Source organism: Phocoena phocoena, chromosome 3 (genome assembly GCF_963924675.1).
Source record: "Phocoena phocoena chromosome 3, mPhoPho1.1, whole genome shotgun sequence".
NCBI classification, from domain to species: domain Eukaryota; kingdom Metazoa; phylum Chordata; class Mammalia; order Artiodactyla; family Phocoenidae; genus Phocoena; species Phocoena phocoena.
Genome location: NC_089221.1, coordinates 124,509,991 through 124,528,169, shown reverse-complemented (window position 1 = coordinate 124,528,169; position 18,179 = coordinate 124,509,991). Strand labels below are relative to the sequence as shown.

The 18,179-nt window shown below is 43.6% G+C and overlaps 1 protein-coding gene across 1 annotated transcript in view; it reads left to right on the top strand.

The window, feature by feature from the left end:
- Window positions 1-18,179, top strand: part of DPYSL3 (dihydropyrimidinase like 3) — a 111,322-nt gene that overhangs the window by 60,517 nt on the left and 32,626 nt on the right. The window contains exon 2 of the mRNA XM_065875682.1: window positions 15,888-15,976. Coding sequence (XP_065731754.1) covers window positions 15,888-15,976 — 89 coding nt within the window. The remainder of the gene's footprint in view (window positions 1-15,887; window positions 15,977-18,179) is intronic.

Genomic DNA, 18,179 nt, shown 5'->3' with positions numbered 1-18,179 from the left:
TATATATGGCATCTCATTTCATGCTTATAACATGCCTAAGGTATAGTTATTATTAGTTCCACTTTACAGATGAAGAAACTGAGGCTCAGAAATTTAACTTATCTAAAGTTTCGTATTTATTAGCTAAGTGGGTGGTGTTAGGTCCAAATCCATCTCCTTGTCTGACTTTAAAACCCTCACCCACTACACTGAAGTTAACCCAAGCGGTTTAGTAACCATTGTTATCAAGTTGCTTAAAGTTAGGAAGAGAAAAAATATACTCTGAAGTCTCAATCACCTGGAATCCACTTAATCGATTGAACAGGAAATACTTGGCCCTTGATTTTAGGGTAAAAATGGAGATCAGGGACATTTTAAAAGATAATCAAGGTATTTGAGGTCTGCTGCAGAGTCTTCCCAGTGGCTTATACCTTCACACGTCAAAGTGGACAGCTACACATAATGAAGAATGAATGTTCATAGTGATGGGCCCCAGGCCCCAAAGAAATCTGACCCATCAGAGGAGAATCAGTTACGTGTGCTAGGTCACATTTGCTAAAGCAGGAAACCAGACCCGTATATCTGTAACATGAGGGGAGGTGGAAACTGTGCCAGAGTTTTACAATTACTTATTTTAGAAGTGTTTTCAACAATAAGACCTGATAAATATGTAATCAATCAAAAAAAAATTAAATGAACTTGAGCTGCTGGTAAAACCACTTGTTATGATATGGGAAACAGAAGGTGCTTGAAATATTGAATGTGGATGGCTCTCTTGCAGCTGTGCCCTCCCTGTTTTAAGGTTGTGTGGTCTATCATTTCTAAAACATATGGGTTAAACTTACTTGGACTTTATCAGTGAGAAGACACAATCAAGTTAAGAGGTGGCTGGGCTTTGTTTCCGGCAGGTATTGGGGTTAAGGCCCAGCTCAGCTATATAGCAGCTGTGTAACTTAATGGGCCCTACCTTTAAAAGAGAATTTTAATCCAGCCACTTCTCACCATTTTTCATCCCTGCCACCACCCTAGCTGAGCCTCCATCACCTTACTGCAGGAACCCTCCAATGGTCTCAGTGCTTCCACTTTGCAACCATCAGGTCATTTCTCCATGCATAAGGAGAGTGATCCTTTTAAAATGTAAATCAGATCAAGTCACTCCCCAGCTCAAAAATCGGTTGCACTTGGAATAAAACCCAGACCATGGTGCTCAAGGTTCCACGTGGCCTGGCCCTGACTATCTCCACTGCCCCCAGTGTCTTGGCATCAGCTGTCCTCCCTTCTCACTCTCCCTTGGACCTGATGTGTTTATCTGCAGCTCAGAGCTCTGTCCTTGCTGCACCCTTGGAGCGGGGAGCAGTCTTTTCTAGGAGGCTTTACTTGTGGAGCTCAGTTTGGCTGATAGCTTCCTAGATATGCCCTCTTTGAAGACCTGATCAGAAGCAGTCCCAGACCTTCTTCCAAGCCTCCATCCCCTCACCTCTTTATGTTTTAAAAAATTTTTTAATTTTTTAATTAAAAAAAAATTTATTTATTTTGGCTACACCGGGTCTTAGTTGCGGCATGTGGGATCTTTAATTGTGGCATGCAGACTTCTTAGTTGTGGCATGCACACGGGATCTAGTTCCCCGACCAGGGATCGAATCCGTGCCCCCTGCATTGGGATTGCAGAGCAGAGTCTTACCCACTGGACCACCAGGGAAGTCCCTCACCTTCTTTCTAAATGTCACTTATCACTGTTGAAATTACAGTACTTATTTATTGGCTGACTTATTCTTTGCTGTTCAAACTCCTACAGTTGCAATGGCAGGGAATTAATTTTGTTCACTCGTGTATCCCTAGTACTGTGAAAAGGAGGCATTTACAAACGTTAAATGAAGGAACGAATGGATAAATAAATGAATGAAAAGGCATGTTGTTCCTTTACTTTAAACTAATGTGCTTTCCCTTAGTAAGTGGTTTAGGGAGAACAGGTGTCAAGGAAACAGGGTTATCAGAAGACAACTAAACTATCTGCCCCATGGTCTAACCTCAAGTGAATGAAATGATCAATGAAAGATGAAAAGACTTGGGATAACAGACACAAGTCATAACACAGATGAAAACCTGCTGCATCTGAGATGACTTGAAGAGACTTGCAAAGGTCCTAACTCCTTTGTTATTTCTTTTAGACACAATTTAATACACGTCACAATACACATTCTGGAATGCAGAAAACACCTGCAACTGGAAACTTCAGTTGCCTTAGCACTTTTGGAAACATTTCTGAGCAGAGACACGTCATAAAAGAACAGACTGTTTTGGAACTATTCCAAAGAAGATTATTCTCCTGGTGTTAGAATCACAGAAAGTGAACCAGTGATCATTGGGAAGAGAAGCGGGTAACTCATGGCTTTGCAGGTAGGGATGAAGTCTGCGGGCCCTTAGCCACAGGGAATCAATTCCTGTAATGTCAGCATAGCATTTGCAAATAGAAAGCAGTCTTGAATATATCCCAGGAAGTGCCTGTTGTGTGAAGCCTTAGATCTTCATTGAAGATGAAGAAACCTTTTGTCACAGCAGGATTAACTGCCCGCTAGTCTCATTTTTGCGTTCTGATAATTTTCAAGTGGTGCCTCAATTATATTTATTTCAAGGGTTCATTTCATTCCAAGTCTGCCTGATCTCCTGAAGTCCTTGTTCTCAGAGCATCTGCAGTTTTCTCTGTCAATATAACTTGGACACGTTTGGGGCCGAAGAGTCAAAAATAGTCAGTGCTTAAACACTGATCTATCAAATGAAAGCAGAGCTGTGGGTTTGCAGGTATCAGAAGGCTGTGACCCAGAGAGTCAGTCATCACCACTGTTTGCTTCTTGTGTCAAGAAAGAGCCAGAAAAAAGAGAGAATGCCCCACCTCCTCTGCTTCCCATACTCCTTAGGAAGTATGTTTGGGTTCTTATAGGAAGGTAGTTAAGGCCTATATGTAAACTAAAAAGAGGTGAAAAGTCAAGCTACTTTTCAGAGATAGCAGTGAGAGTGGGTAGGCATCCAGGTGAAAGGTACTGACATAAGATTTGAGTCCAACTTTGAAAGAAACGTGCGTTTCTTGAGCACTACCATGTACCAGAATTGGGGCTTGACTCCTGACCTCAGTCCTTTGGAGCAGATATAATTGTCCTCATTTTACAGCCAGGACTGTGACTGTAAAGCCCTTCTCTTTCTCACCATTCCACTGAGCTGCCCTGGCAGATTCACCACTTAGATCTTTTAGCTGCAAAGTGACTGACGAGGCAGGCCCCTTTGCTGTCCTGTACAGACCCAATCTCTGATGTCCTGTACAGACCCAATCTCTGATGTCTGGACTCCTTGGCAGAGCAAACCGAGAGCATCTCTGCTCTTTGAAACAGTCCCTCCCTCCCATGCTGTCTCTCCAAGGGCCCTTTCTGTGGCCACCTGGTGTGAGCTGCAACACGGCAGCCGTACGTTGTCAACGCATCCATCACAGGCCAGTTTTAGGAAGTCGAAGAAGCCAGTGGTTGTGTGCTTGCAACCGCAATCCCCAGGCAGCCCTGGCCAATTGAAAAGGGTCAGACTTGGAGAAAAATCGCTGTGGCCTTCACAAATAGAGGGGGAGCAATTGCCTGTCATTTGAAGGTGCCGCTCACACATTCCAAGGCCCAAGCCCGTATTGCTCCTCTGGGGATTGCATTTTGGCTGGCTTTCAGATTTAGTGAAAGAGTTTTTTGTTTCTGAGAAGCAATAGCGGGAATTCACTGGGCTTTCCTGTCATTCCAAAGGCCCAGTCAAAGCCAGCTGCCAGGCACACATGATCAAAGTGGAGAGAGAGCTGCTTCTCAAAGAGGGAAGAGGGTCCCCATTCAGTGGACAGCAGCCCCCGAGAGGCAAAGTGCCTTGCTTGGGTTCGCAGAGCTGGGACCAGAATCCGGGTCCTGACTACCATTCCAGGCGTCCGTACTACCCTTCATTGCCTTTCAGTTGGTATAGCCATCTCAGTGTAGGGTTAACTCAACTCCATCCATCAGCTTCTAACCAGCCTGTTAAATCTCAAGTCCCCATTCCTGCCTATTTGGTGTGTGGCTAGCCAGCACCTCAAAATTATTCTTCATGCTCTTGCACCCCAACTTCGTGACTCGTTTCTCTTCTGCATTTTTATTCATCGGTTCTTCCTGGCCAGCCTGCCTTGAAATATCATTTACCTTTGGCACTTCACTTCCTATCTGTCTATCTATCTATCTATCTGTCTATCTATCTATCTATCTATCTATCTATCTATCTAAGTATAGTTGATTTATAGTGTTGTGTTAGTTTCAGGTGTACAGCAAAGTGATTCATATATATATATATACACACACACAACACATACACACACACACATATATATTCTTTTTCAGATTCTTTTCTATTATAGTTTATTACAAGATATTGAATATAGTTCCCTGGGCTGTACAGTAGGACCTTGTTGTTTATCTATTTTATATATAGTAGTTTATATCTGCTAATCCCAAACTCCAAATTTATCCCTCCCCCACGCCTATCCCCTTTGGTAACCATAAGTTTGTCTTTTACGTCTGTGAGTCTGTTTCTGTTTTGTAAGTAAGTTCACTTGTATCATTTTTTAGATTTCACATGAGTGGTGTCATATGGTATTTGTCTTCCTCTGTCTGATTTACTTCACATAGTATGATAATCTCTAGGTCCATCCATGTTGCTGCAAATGGCATCATTTCATTCTTTTATCATGGCTGAGTAATATTCCATTGTGTATATATACAACATCTTCTTTATCCATTCCTCTGTCGATGGACACTTAGGTTGCTTCCATGCCTTGGCTACTGTAAATAGTGGCACGTCACTTTCTCTTCCTCTTCAGTTGCTAATTAGATTCCAGCTTTCCTCTGCAGTGTGCCATACATGTTCTAATCCATACTCTTGCTGTCATCTGGACCATAGCAAACTCCTTATTCTTTTTTCCTTTTTATAATTTTCTATATTAAATCCTTTTAAAAAGTTATAAAATGGCATATGCATTGTGCAACTCGTGAAATAATGTATGTAAATAGAGGAGAAAGAGAAAAGAAAAAAGTTCCTTATACCTCCTCCCTTTGCATCCTTTCCCCCTACCATACCTAATGTTGACAAATTTGGTATACATCCCTCCAGGCCTTTCTCCTGCTCATACAGAAACATAATAACAGTATTTGTTTGTTTGCTTTTGCAAGACCAGTATCGTATTTTGCACATTGCCACTTACTTATTTTAGATATTTCTTCAGTTCAAGATATAGATTTAACCTGTTTAAAAAGTAGCTGCACCATAATCCACAGTGTGGCCGTATTGCAGTTTATTAAACTGTGTCCCATGGTTGGATGTTCAGGGACTAGGCTGGATGTTTTCTGTTTGCCTCTTCAGCTGCCCTCGCCAAGGTTTTCTGTCCTGCTCCACACCCTGGACCGGTCTGGGCTGCTCCAATAGGTCCTTTGCCCTTGGGCTCCTGGTTGGATTTAGTTAATGTGGCACCACTAGGGGACTGGAGGGAGGGTGGACCGCGAAATCAGGGTGTTTTCCCTCTGATTCCTTGCTGCTGGGTTGCTGTGGAGTGGCGACGTGCCTCTGCTGGAGGTCACAGCAGGCGCCCTCTCTGTACAGCTGCCCTCTTCAGCTCCGGTAATCGCTCCTCTGGCCTCCTTGGGCCTGGGGATGGCATTTCTCCCTGCTGTTGGTGTGCTCTGGATCCATTTAATTTCCCTAAACCCTGCCCACGCTTTGTTAAATAATCCCTTTGTTAAATGCACTTTAATAATCCAATTTGAGTATTGCATCTGTTTCCTGGCATCCTGAGTGATACAGGTTGTTGCTTTTTCTTCCTTTTCCCACCCCCCACCGCTTGCTGTTACATTCTGACTAGTTCCTTCCTTTATCTCCAGCATGGCCATTCTGTCAGCGTTTTTTTTTTTTTTTTTAACTCTTCGATTGTATTTCACTCATTTTCTCAAAATCCTTCCACAGCTCCCCAGGACCTATGGGATAAAGGTCAAACCCCATAGCCAGCCACTGTTTGCATCCCCTTCTTCCAGAATCCAAAGCATCAGGGACCCCACCTATTTCCACAATTTTTCCCTGAAATGCATTTCTTGCCTTGATACGTTTGGTTTTCCCAGTGACTGGTTATGTGACACCAGACCCTGCACTAACCCCCCTAAGCTTCCATGTCTTCATCAGCCCAGTGGGGAGAAAACAGCAGATAATTCATTTCATTGAGGATTAATTGAACAAAATGTACATAAAGCTTCTAAGAGTTTCTGACATGTAAGTTTTCAGTAAATGCTAGTTACGAATTATTGTTCCCCCACTTGCCTTGGGTCATACCTGTGGGTCCAGATTAACCATTTTCCCAAGACCCACCTCAGCTCGTCTCTGTGGACCCTTCTTTGATTTCTACCGAGGATTTTTCTCCCATTTCTCTCTCTCTCTCTCTTAATTAATAGACTTTGCTCTTCAGATTACTTTTTTTTTTTAACATCTTTATTGGAGTATAACTGCTTTGCAATGGTGTGTTAGTTTCCGCTGTGTAACAGATCTCTTTTAGGTTTACAGAAAAATTGAGCAGGGCGTAGTAAGAGTGCCCATCTGCTCCCTCCCATTCCCCCCCCCACCCCAAGTTTCCCCTTTTATTAACATATTGCATTGGTGTGGTAAACATTTGTTACAGTTGATAAACCAGTATTGATATATTATTAATGAAAGCCCATAGTTTTACATTAAGGTTCACTCTTTTTTGGGGGTACCTTTCTATGGGTTTTGACAAGTGCATAATGCCTTGTATCCACCATTAAAACATCTTATGCAATAGTTTCACTGCCCTGAAAACACTCAGTGTGCTCTGTCTGTTCACCTATTCACCCCTCCCTCCCACCCCCTCCCTCCCCAAACCACTGATCATTTCACTGCCTCTATAGTTTTACCCTCGCTCTTTTTACTATACATTATTATTTGTGGTCATGGCTTAATTTTTCCGACTGTTTTGTTCTTGCCTTCCCGTACACCTAACATAACATCTTCACAGCCAGTAGTCACACAAGTGTACGTTTCAGGAATGAATTATTAAACCTGTTTATCCCCAGAATCAAGACCTGGTTGAAATTTCAGGCCCTCCTTCCTGATGAAGTAGGCATTTGGCTTTTACACAGGCTGTCGAGCTGATGGGACACAGGATCCCGTTTGAACATAGCTGGACCCCAGTTGCCTAGCGTGCATATGGGACAGAGAGCTTTCACCCATAACACATGGATTTGAGGCCTAAAAGTACCAATGCAAAACAAAACAAAAAACCCCCAAATAACAAGCAGAACACAAAACTCTCCCATAAACCCAGACCAAATGTGGCCATGAATTAGATCTCTAAAGCACTGAGTTTTCTTCAATCTATATTCTACTTTACACTCTGTCCTGAGCAACACATTTCTCAGGCACTTTATATGTAATAGTAGTAGCTACCTTACATTTATACTGCAATTTGGATTTGCCTTTAATTGTACATGTACATAATCAGAGCAATAAAATAGAGGTGGTAGCACAATCGTGAAATTAGTAGTAATATTTGTAATGCCTGCCACGCATGGAGCTTTTTCTAAGTGCCCCGACCCTGCATCATGATATTTAATTCTCACAGTAGCTGGGGAGGTAGGCATTAGTATCTGTACTTTACAGATACGTAAACGGGCCTTTTTAGAGAGCTCCACCTTCACTCAGCTGAAGACGCTGAGGCCCAGAGCTGGATCAAGCCACTTGCCTAGAAGCACACAATGAGTTAGCAGAGATGCCAATGCAGCTGTGGCTTCCAGACTCCCTTGGTCGCTACCTAAATGCTGAATGGTTTTGCAAACTGTGATTAGGGCTGGTTTCCATCCAGACAGCAACCTTTCCATTTGTCCTTCCCCAAAGCCCAGCTAAAGATGGACCACATCTTTTTTCTTGTACCCAGATTTGTCACATCCTATTTTATGATAAGGCATGCTTGTTGTCACACTAGATTTACCCACCCTGCCCCTCTCTCTCCTTCTCCCTAACCTTCTGAAACGGTGATCCTTCATTCCAATAACCTCCTCCGTGTGCTGTGCTGCCCAGTACCTGGGACGTCCCTGTGACTCTGCTTTGGACACTGCTCAAGCCCATGGTGGCTCACGTTGGTCCATGTCGGTCCATGTTTCAAGAGCAGGGATGGTAGTCCTGCTGTACGTTAGATCATTTTAGGTGATTCTGGAAGAGGACATTCAATAACACTGAACCACAAAGAGAGAAATTTTGTCCCTTTTCTAGTTATTTTTCTAACCTGAGCAGGTCGAGGAAAAAGTCTTAGCATAGTGCTACTTTGTCTTGAACACCACCCCTCCACTCCCCGCCCCACCCTGACACTGCGTAATCTTCCCCCTTTTTTTTTTTTTTTTTGTGGTACGCGGGCCTCTCACTGCCGTGGCCTCTCCCGCCGCGGAGCACAGGCTCCAGACGCCCAGGCCCAGCCGCTTCGCGGCACGTGGGATCTTCCCGGACCGGGGCACGAACCCGCGTCCCCTGCATCGGCAGGCTGACTCTTAACCACTGCGCCACCAGGGAAGCCCGGTAATCTTCCTTTTAACAAAGGTAGCAGATCTGAGCTCATCCTTCAGAACCCTTTTGAGGGCAGAGAATGGAGCCAAAGTTTCATGAGGTTTTTATTGTATTCATTCCTAGGTTTACTGTCTATTTTTGGTAAGTGATACTGGCTTAGAATTTATGGGAGTGAGACAGTGTTTACTTTTAAAATATATTTATTTCAGGATAATATTAAGTAAATAACAGTACAGTTTGTACCGGGATCTGTCCAGTATCATGAAAATAGCACAGTAGTGACTGAGGTTTGGGCTTCACAGGCCCAGCTGACCTTCCTGCTTGAGGTTGGAATGGCTTTGTGGCTCCTCTGTCCATCGCTGTGTCATCCCTCCCCTCCCCCTCCTCTGGTTCCCTGTCTGGTTATCCACTCGTGCTTATCCGTGTCTGGAACCCTGTTAAAGACTGGGAGAGTGTTATCGGGGGCTGGGATTAAGATGCCATCCACGGTTCATTTCGCCACTCCAGTCTGACCCAGGGCAGGGCACATCACTTGTCTGGCCCTTCGATAATTACGTCTTCAAAATGGTGAACATGAAGTTCTGGGGGGAAGAATGCGCACAGCTGGCTTTGATGTTCTAGTTCAGAAGAGGGAGCCGCCACCCTACCCTGGTTAAACCTGCCCTTGGCTACTGCTTCCTCTGCATTACTGCTTTCCTACCTTGTGGTCTGTCCTTCCAGGGCAAAACCAAACACATGAAAGAGACAACAGGGCTTGCCATTCATTATGCATTCTGCTCGGTGGGCTGTGCTTTGAAGGGAGTGCCCCCCCGACTCTCCCCTCCCCACTCTCCTCCCTACCCACTCCCACCATTAGCCTCCATGGTGCACACTTGGTCATAATTATGTTTGGGTGGTGAGAGAAAGGAGGGATGTTTTTGAGATTCATCTGTAGCAGTTCAGAGGTTTGTAATAGCCAGCCCTGTACAACTATGCCTGGTTTCAATAAAGACTCAGAGCCAGGAAGCTGCATTGCCCTTCAAGAAGTCTTATTTCCTCCCTGACCTTACTCGTTCTCTCCGGCTTCATGGCATGCTTGTCATTGAGGGGCCTGGAAACAGATCCATGCATTGGGCAGGGAGGGTGAGTTTGGGGGCAGGTTTGAGACCTTGCCACCCACTCCGCATTCCTGCTGGAGGAGAGCAAGTAGATTGTTATCTGCTCATGGAGCCTTATTTCCAGCGGAAGAGTGACCTGGAGGGGCCGTGGGAACTTGTCCTGTGGGAGTGGGTTTAAAAGAAGAAGTCTTGGCTGACCTTGGCAGCTGGTGGCAGGAGCTGAGAACAGTTGCTGGGGGTTGGCTGGGGACTGGCGCCTCTGGAATTCCCTTTATGGCAAGGTCTGTTAGATTTTGATTAACAAAGTGTTAGTTCAGTTCTTCTAGAATATTTGTGAGAGGGCCATTGTACAGTGGCCAGTTATGATTGAAAGGAAGAATAATTATGATAGTAGCTCACATGTACTAAGCATCTATAAATTGCCAAGCAGAGTTCAACCCTTTACCTATAGGAACCCCCATAATCCTAACCAGCACCCTGAGAGAAAGATACCATTGTCCCCCGTTTCACAGATGAAGTAACTGAAGCCCAGAGAGGTGAAGTCACTCTCCCAAACACAGGTAGTGTTCGTTGCAGAATTCAAACTCATGCCTGTGCATCTCACCCAAGGTTGCATATTTAACAGCAGAGGTGGGATGAGATCTCTGGTCTCCTGAAAGCCTATTCAGTACCTTTTCCTAAATACCACGTTGAGGCAACCAGGACTATCTTAGAAAGCCTTTTCTCTGTCTTCTTTAAATGATGCTGCTTTGGGGAAGAAAAGCTACAAGATTTCATCTGTGTAGTCTATCCATCCTGTTGTATTCTTAAGCATGGGAGTGTTTTTAGGGAGTCAAATCTAATTACCCAGATGGGAATTTATTTTAAATAACCACCTGCACCTTCATCTGGACTTAGAAAGGATCTTGAGTCCCCACTGAGGGTCAGAGTCTGTGCATTGTGATTTGAACACAGGTACTAAAAGATTTTATTGTGGAAGACTCCTTCTTCAGTTTATATTCTCTTTTTCTCTTTCTGGGATTATAGTTTTTATTCTGAGCTGCTGGCATGTCTGCAGAGTATAGGACAGATGTGTCCTAAGTACTGTTCTGGGGCTGATTTTACTGAGTGAGAAGAAATCCACAGAGGGCTCTGGGTTCTCTGGGAGGCATATTCTCATTAGCTCAGACAGACGTGGTAATTTAAGTTCTTTACGTTGAAGACTAGGTGAGGAAAACTAAAATGGGAACCAGCATCTCCAACCGGCTTAAGTTCAAGATCCTGTCCTTGTATTTTCTATTCTAGTTTGAATCACAGCCATTCTTAACAGCATCCCTTGTTATAAGTTTATTTCCTCCTCCCTTCCTTCTCTCTCTCTTTTTTTTTTTTTCTTGGTACGGGGGCCTCTCGCTGTTGTGGCCTCTCCCGTTACGGAGCACAGGCTCCGGATGCGCAGGCTCAGCGGCCATGGCTCACGGGCCCAGCCGCTCCGCGGCATGTGGAGTCTTCCCGGACCGGGACATGAACCCGTGTCCCCTGCATCGGCAGGTGGATTCTCAACCACTGCGCCACCAGGGAAGCCCCTCCCTTCCCTCTCTTGCTCCCCCTGTCCCCTCTGTACCTCTGTCTTTTCTCACTCCCTTCCTTCCTTCTTTTCTTTGTTTCTCTCTGTCTCTTTTCTCTCCCATTTTCTCACAGACTCTTGATTTTTTATGCTTGATTTTTCTAATCATTGTCATATCCTAGTGAAGGAAAAAGGGTTGGACTTTATCAAACTTCAAGGGCCTCTGCTACCCTGGATTGTAAATCAGGTCCCTTTATAAGCTGCATTAACACATAAGGGGCAGGTCTAATCCACCGATTTTATAAGTAGTAGCTTACAAGTAATTGGATTCCTGAAGTTTCCTACTGCAGAGGAAGTCAGCCATTCCTGTCAGATGCAGTGTCAAACAGAGAGGACAGCCCTGTCGGAAAGAGCCACTTGGCATATGGTTTAGGCACTATTGGTGCAGTGGCCTCAGGTGGAAAGCAGTTTGGTGCCAAGAGATGAGAGACCTGGATTTACTTCCAACTGGAACTAATCAACGCTGTCACTTGGAGAAAGTCATCTGTCTCTCTATGTAGATCTCCTCATTGGGAAAATGGGAACAATAATCCCTCCCCAGTATGCTTCTTAATTTAAGGCATTTTATAAAAATTTAAAGTACTGTAAATAATGAGTGGAATAAATATAACTAATATTTATAGGTGTTTACTGTGTTAGATATTTTATATATACATGTACACACACACCACACACACACACCTTTCCCCCTTCATCCACCTCATTCAATCCTGGCAGCCACCCTGAGAGGTGAGCTAGGTGTTATTATCTGCTCTGAGCTAATAAAAAACTTGAGGTGCTGAGAGGTTAAGTCCTAACTCAAGATCAAACACCTGGTTAAGTGGTCGGCCCGATTCTCCTAGTAGTGGGAGAACCCACTACTTGGCAGCTGGCACCCCTGGCACCCCTCTGGGCCGCAAGACCAGGCTTCACTCAGCCCTGGTGGCCGTGCAGGGCCCAAAGTAGCCAGAGTCCTTGGCCTGGTGCTGCAGGCTCTGAAGAGCTTCATCTTGGGTTCCAAATACCCTCCGGACTATCCCTGTGTGCTCTAGAAGTACCTTCATCCTTTATACCTATTAATGCATGAGAAACGTTGGTTGGCTCCCATCTAGACCACTTTACCTCCTCGGGCGTCAGCTCTCGGGTTCCTGACCGCCTCAGCTACTGAGAACCGAGAGCAAAGAGCCCCTCAGAGCCACACTCACCTTTCTAACACCGTCGAGGGTAACTTTTAACCAGAGCTGTCAGAGCTGTTCATCTTGTTGGCTTTGGGCCCCAGAATGTGTTACTGCCTAAGGCTGGCCCATGACTTCACAGACAACCGTGTTCCGTAACCAGGGAGGTCTGGTTTCATGTGGCCTTGGAGTGGTCAGTCATTGCTGTATCATTCTTCAATGCCAAGTCCAAGACTTGCCTTTCACATGCTTCTGTGTCTGATGACTGTTTGCCTGGGTTGTCCTTTGTAGTGGATCCCACATGCATGGAAAGAGTTAAAATTAATAAAGCAGTTTTATTAACCACTTTAATAAAAGTTCAGGGGGCAAGCTGAAGACCCCCAGGAACAGCATTTGCTTGAGCTCTGTGAGTTGTGGTTTTGATATCTCTGCTCTACGTGATAAAGACAAATAAGAATGTTAAGACTATAGTGCATACAGCAGGGGTCTTGTTACTCCCATCTCTGAAACTTACACCAGGCCTGCAGTTCATCTTTGTGCTCTGTTTAGGTTCCTGATGGTTGAGTCAAGCTTATTTCACTAGCATTGGAACAGTTTTTAACGATGCCATCTCAGTGACGTTAATTCCACTTGGGTCACCTCTTACTACACCCCTGATGTACAAGGGGCCTGAGATAGCTTTTTCCCCTTTGTTGATATTTGATGCTTATTGAAGGAAGTGATGATCCCCAGTGGCTCAGGACTGGATGCCCCCAGGCAGGAGGATGGTCATATTTCATGGCTGGGCTCAGTTCAGGCAGTAACTGGCCCCTTTCCCTAACCCAGCTTACTTCAGCTCTTTGCTAGAAAGATAAAGAGCATCAGAAAAGCACTGAGCTGTGAGAGGGAACTCTTATAGTTACCAAGATTGTTATTAGTATGAAGCTCCTGCTGGAGAAACTTTTGTTGCCTTCACAGACACACAAACTGTGTCTGGGGCAGTGGTTCCTGGTGCTGGTCTGTGACTTGGTGTGGGCTGGCTGATGGCTGCCTAAGAGCCGTTTATAGAGCTTATAAAATACATAGTTGTTGGCCTAGAGCAGGGCCTGGGAATCTGTATTTTTCTAATGTGCACCCTAGTTTGAGAAGCACAGTCCTAGGACTGCCTCCTATAATTTTGCAATTTCTGTTAAAGTGGTAGATTACAGTAGCCTTCAATTAAAGTTTTTTTTTCTTACAAGTCCAATATTCCGACCACTTCACATAACTTTCTGACTCAGATGGCCTTTTTATCATTCTGATATATCATACAACCTCCTGTGTCCCACCCTTCAGCCATTCATTTGACCAATATTTAACAGCTATCGAAGATGGGAATAAGGTAAAAAGATAAAAAGACACATAGTTCTAAGACTACAGGAATCTTTGGTCTAGTCAGGAGACCAATGAACAGTAAACCAACTCTTGTAGAACGATTCATTGTTTCAGCTACAGAGGGAGCAGGTAGAATTTGCTGGAAAGTCAGGTAGTGCATCCTAGGGGAAAAACCCTTTGATTGAGGCTTGACAATGGAGAGGATGGTTGTCAGTGGTAGGTGAACATAGGAGAAGGCGGAGAGTTTGCAAAGGCTTAGTGGCCAGAGAGCCTGATAGGCGGCTAGAACTACACGTCTCTTAGTTTTGCCACCATATAAAATATGAGGCAACATGTGATAGAACCTAACAGAGTGGATATACTGACAGAGGCCAGCTCCTGAGGGGCTTGGAGATCACGTGTGGTAGTAGTTTGTATTTGACCTCATTAGCACATCTTCTTTGCCATATATGTAGGTTTTGTCTCAACACCTCATTGATCTGTATCTTTAAAAAATCCTTCCCCCTGACAATACAGTATGATGAAATTTCTTATTCTTACCCAATACCTTGGAAGCAGGAGAGAGGAAGTGGTAATTGGCTATATCCCCAGAGGAGTCGTAGCTTCAATTCTCATTTTCTGGCCCTGTTCACAGTCTTTGATTTCGGAAGCCAGAAGTCAGTCTGTCTGTGGGGCTTCCTTCCCCCATTAAACCTATGTCCTCTTTTGAAAGCCCTACCTCACCAGCATCATCTCATGCCATTTCCCTCCTTGATCCCTAAGCTTCCTCCACACTGATCTTTTTCAGGTTTTCAAAGAAACAAAACTTCTTCCTACCACAGGGTCTTTGCACACACTGTTCCCTCTGCTTGCAGTTCTCCATCTAAATCGATCTTCCCTGAAAAGGCCTCTTCCAGCCTCTATTTAAACAAGCCCCACTCCCTTGTATTTTGTGACACTTGATACAATTTTACATTGTTTTACTTATTTTGATGACTTTATTTCTTTATTGCTAGACTTCCCCTTAAGTTCCATCCAGGCAGTGACCTTGACGGTGTGGCTCACTCACAATTGCATCCTCCCCACTATTTAACAGTAAATATTAGCTACTTATTTGCTGAGTGAGTGGATGTGTGAATAATGGATGGATGGATGGATGGATGAATGGATGGGTGGAGAGTTGAAGTCTGTATGTTGAATTCTTAACAAACTGCAGCCCACCATTGTCCTTTAGGTTGCAGTTCCACTCATCCAGGCTCCTAGGGATTCTCTTCTCCCCCATGAACCCAACAAAGCTATGTCCATCCTTCATGCTGTGGTCTAAGCTCCATTCATTTAATGAAATCTGTGATCTCTAAAGCTGACTAGTGATTTGTGTCTCTCCTGACCTCTAAATAAAATATATGTTTATATTTTATTAATAACCTCGGAGTGTATGTGCCTTGTTTCCAGTTGGATCACTTATCCAAACTTCGTTTAAGTTACAATTTTTAAAAAGATGTTTCTCATAAGAAAGGAAATTTTTTTTCACAAGAAAAGCAATAAGGAAATATGTTTCAGAGAATGTGAGAAATACCGAGTACAGTGAAGCCGATATGAATCCTGCATAATTTCTCCACCTTGAGTTATACATTCCACAACTTTGTGTGCATGTGTGCACATGTATAACTGTCCTGACTTTTCAACATAACATGATCCCCCTGTCATATAAAGACGTTTAAAGGCCATTTCACTGTATGCCTGACCCTAAGTTCTGATCTTTGGGAATCACTACTGAGTGCCAACAGAATACCAGACAGAGTGCTAGGCACTGAGGTAGATGTTATCCCACTTTGCATTATATATTGCTTTCTGGAAAAAGCCAATGTAAAGAGTAGCTACATTTCTGAGTGGCTATGGTAGATTGCAGAAGCAAGAGGTGAAACTCCAGAATAATTTGAATAGGGTCAAACGAGAAAGACTGGATACCTAACAGAAAGACTGAGTGCACTGAGCACACAGATGTCTTAAGAAAATGGTTTCTGCTAAACCTCTAAAACAACGAATTGGGAGCACCTCGGCAGACCTCTCTTCTCTGAAATCCTAGCTGTGAGAATGACTCCCGTTTTCCTTCCTTTCTAGAGCGACCGTCTTCTGATCAAGGGAGGCAGAATCGTCAACGATGATCAATCCTTTTACGCTGATATTTACATGGAAGATGGCTTAATAAAGTAGGTATATAGTACCCTTTGCTTTGTCTTTTGAACTTTCTTTGTTAGAGGCTCAGAAGGAAACTTGCTTCTTTTTTGCTTACTAGCCCATCGCTTCTGTGTGTTTCATTTCTCCTCCTTAAAAATGAGTTTTTATTTTAGCCCTTCAGTCTGGATGCACATAATCCCTTAAAAATGGGAGCTAGCCTTAGTTCACTTGGATTACATGAATGAAATGAAAAATCTGAATTCAGTCACCCAAATGATGCTAAGGGCCCCTTTGGGCAAGCTGCACTGACGGGCACTCCATGTGTCTTGGAGAATTGGGAGATGTCACCACTGTCCTTAAGGTCACTGGAAAACGCCCACAAATCACAGCACCCTAAAAATATAAGGCCTAGTGTAATACGTACTAAAGGAGTTCAAATGAGGATAAGTAATTTAGAAGTGCACAGGGAGGAGAAATCCCTTCAGAGGAAGGTTTTGAGATGGAGAGGGCATTTAAACTGAACCTTGACTTAGGTAGGACTTGGATAGGCAGAGCACAGACAGGACATACATAGGACAGGCAAGATTTCCAAATAGATACTTTAGGCATATATAATTACTTTAAAAAATGCTTTGCTATTGGATGCCTGTAAGGAGCACAGCCAGGTAACCTTTATGGGTAGCTTCACAGTGACCTTTAAAAAAGGATTTGATTTACACATAGCCTTCATCACATAGAGCAGGGTACTTCCCCACACTGATAAGATATCGTATAAAACTGGTATATCCAACCCACCATATGAGCCATCCCTGGCCTCATTCAGTTTTATTTTTATCTTATTCAGCTTCATTGGCTAACTTAAGATTCTGGTTATAGATTGCTTACTTACGTTTGGAGACTTGGCTTAGATACAACTTTCTGTAGGCCAACATTCCTTACCAGCCCCTAAATCTAGGCTAGCTTTCCCTTTGATGAGCTTTTAAAAACCCTGTGCTTTTAGCAGTCGTAGCAATTCTGACACCGTTGGCCCTCTTAGAGCAAGGGCCATATCTTATTCTTCTCCGTATCTGCAGCACTTACCCCAGTACTTAACACATAGAGACTTTCGTAAGAGCTACCTTTTATTGAGTATATAGTATGTGCCCGGCACTGCGTTAAATGTTTTACGTGCCTTATCATTTAATCTGCCAGCAATCCTATGAAGTGAGTACTCTTATTACCCCCTTTTCAGAGGAGGATAGAGGAGAAAGAGGAAGAGAGAGTAAATAACTTGCTGAAGATCAACATATTAATCAATGCATTGAATGAATGGATGAGTGAATGAATGAATGAGTAACAAATGCAAGAATGAAGATATTTGTGTTTGGTAGCCTTGCCAATTTGCATAAATACTTTTTCATATTAGAAGCAGGAAAAATGGAATTGTTAGACAAGCCAACCAGTGTAAAACAGTACTTCCTTCAAAATATGAGCCACGATTAATTCTACATTTTTCTCTTACTAAAACATTATTGTGTATAGTCCACTCTCTGGTGGGAGTGTGTTCCCTCATTTAGAGATGTTCAGAGTTGGAAAAAAATTTAGTACCTAATGCTTCTTCCTCATTCCAGAGCTCATGGCAGGCATCACTAATTGATCACAGAGCTTTTCACAGTTGAGCCCTAAATACAGGCTCAGAATCCATCTTCACGCAGTGATTCAGGCACCTGCTACCATAGTTGAATACATAAACTGAGTCTTCTTTGCCATCTCTATTAAAATAGACTGGAAGGCCACTTGTCAAGGATGTTATAGAAGGAATTTAACCATCAGAGGTGTGTGTTGGTGGTGGAGAAAAGGGTGTATAAATATGATCTTCATCCAGTCCTATAAAATGATATATCTCCAACAACATTCTTAACTCACAGAGCATAAAAACAGAAATACTTTCCTCCAGTTTTTACAGAGTTGTTTCCTGTGAAGATTGATGGAGTACCTGCTGTGTGCAAAGAAGTTGTCTCAGGCACTGGACACGTACTATGTCATATGCTATGGTAGATATCATTGGGACCCAAATCATCGTGCTCTCTTCCCCCAGGGACCTGAGAGTCTTGTAGGGGAAGTGACATGTCTGTACATGCAAAGCACATGACATGACCAGATAATATCAATATCGAGTATTAAATTAGTAGAACAGATGAGATCCAGAGGAGGGAGAGGGCTATGTGAGATTAAGATGGTTATTGATTATAATAG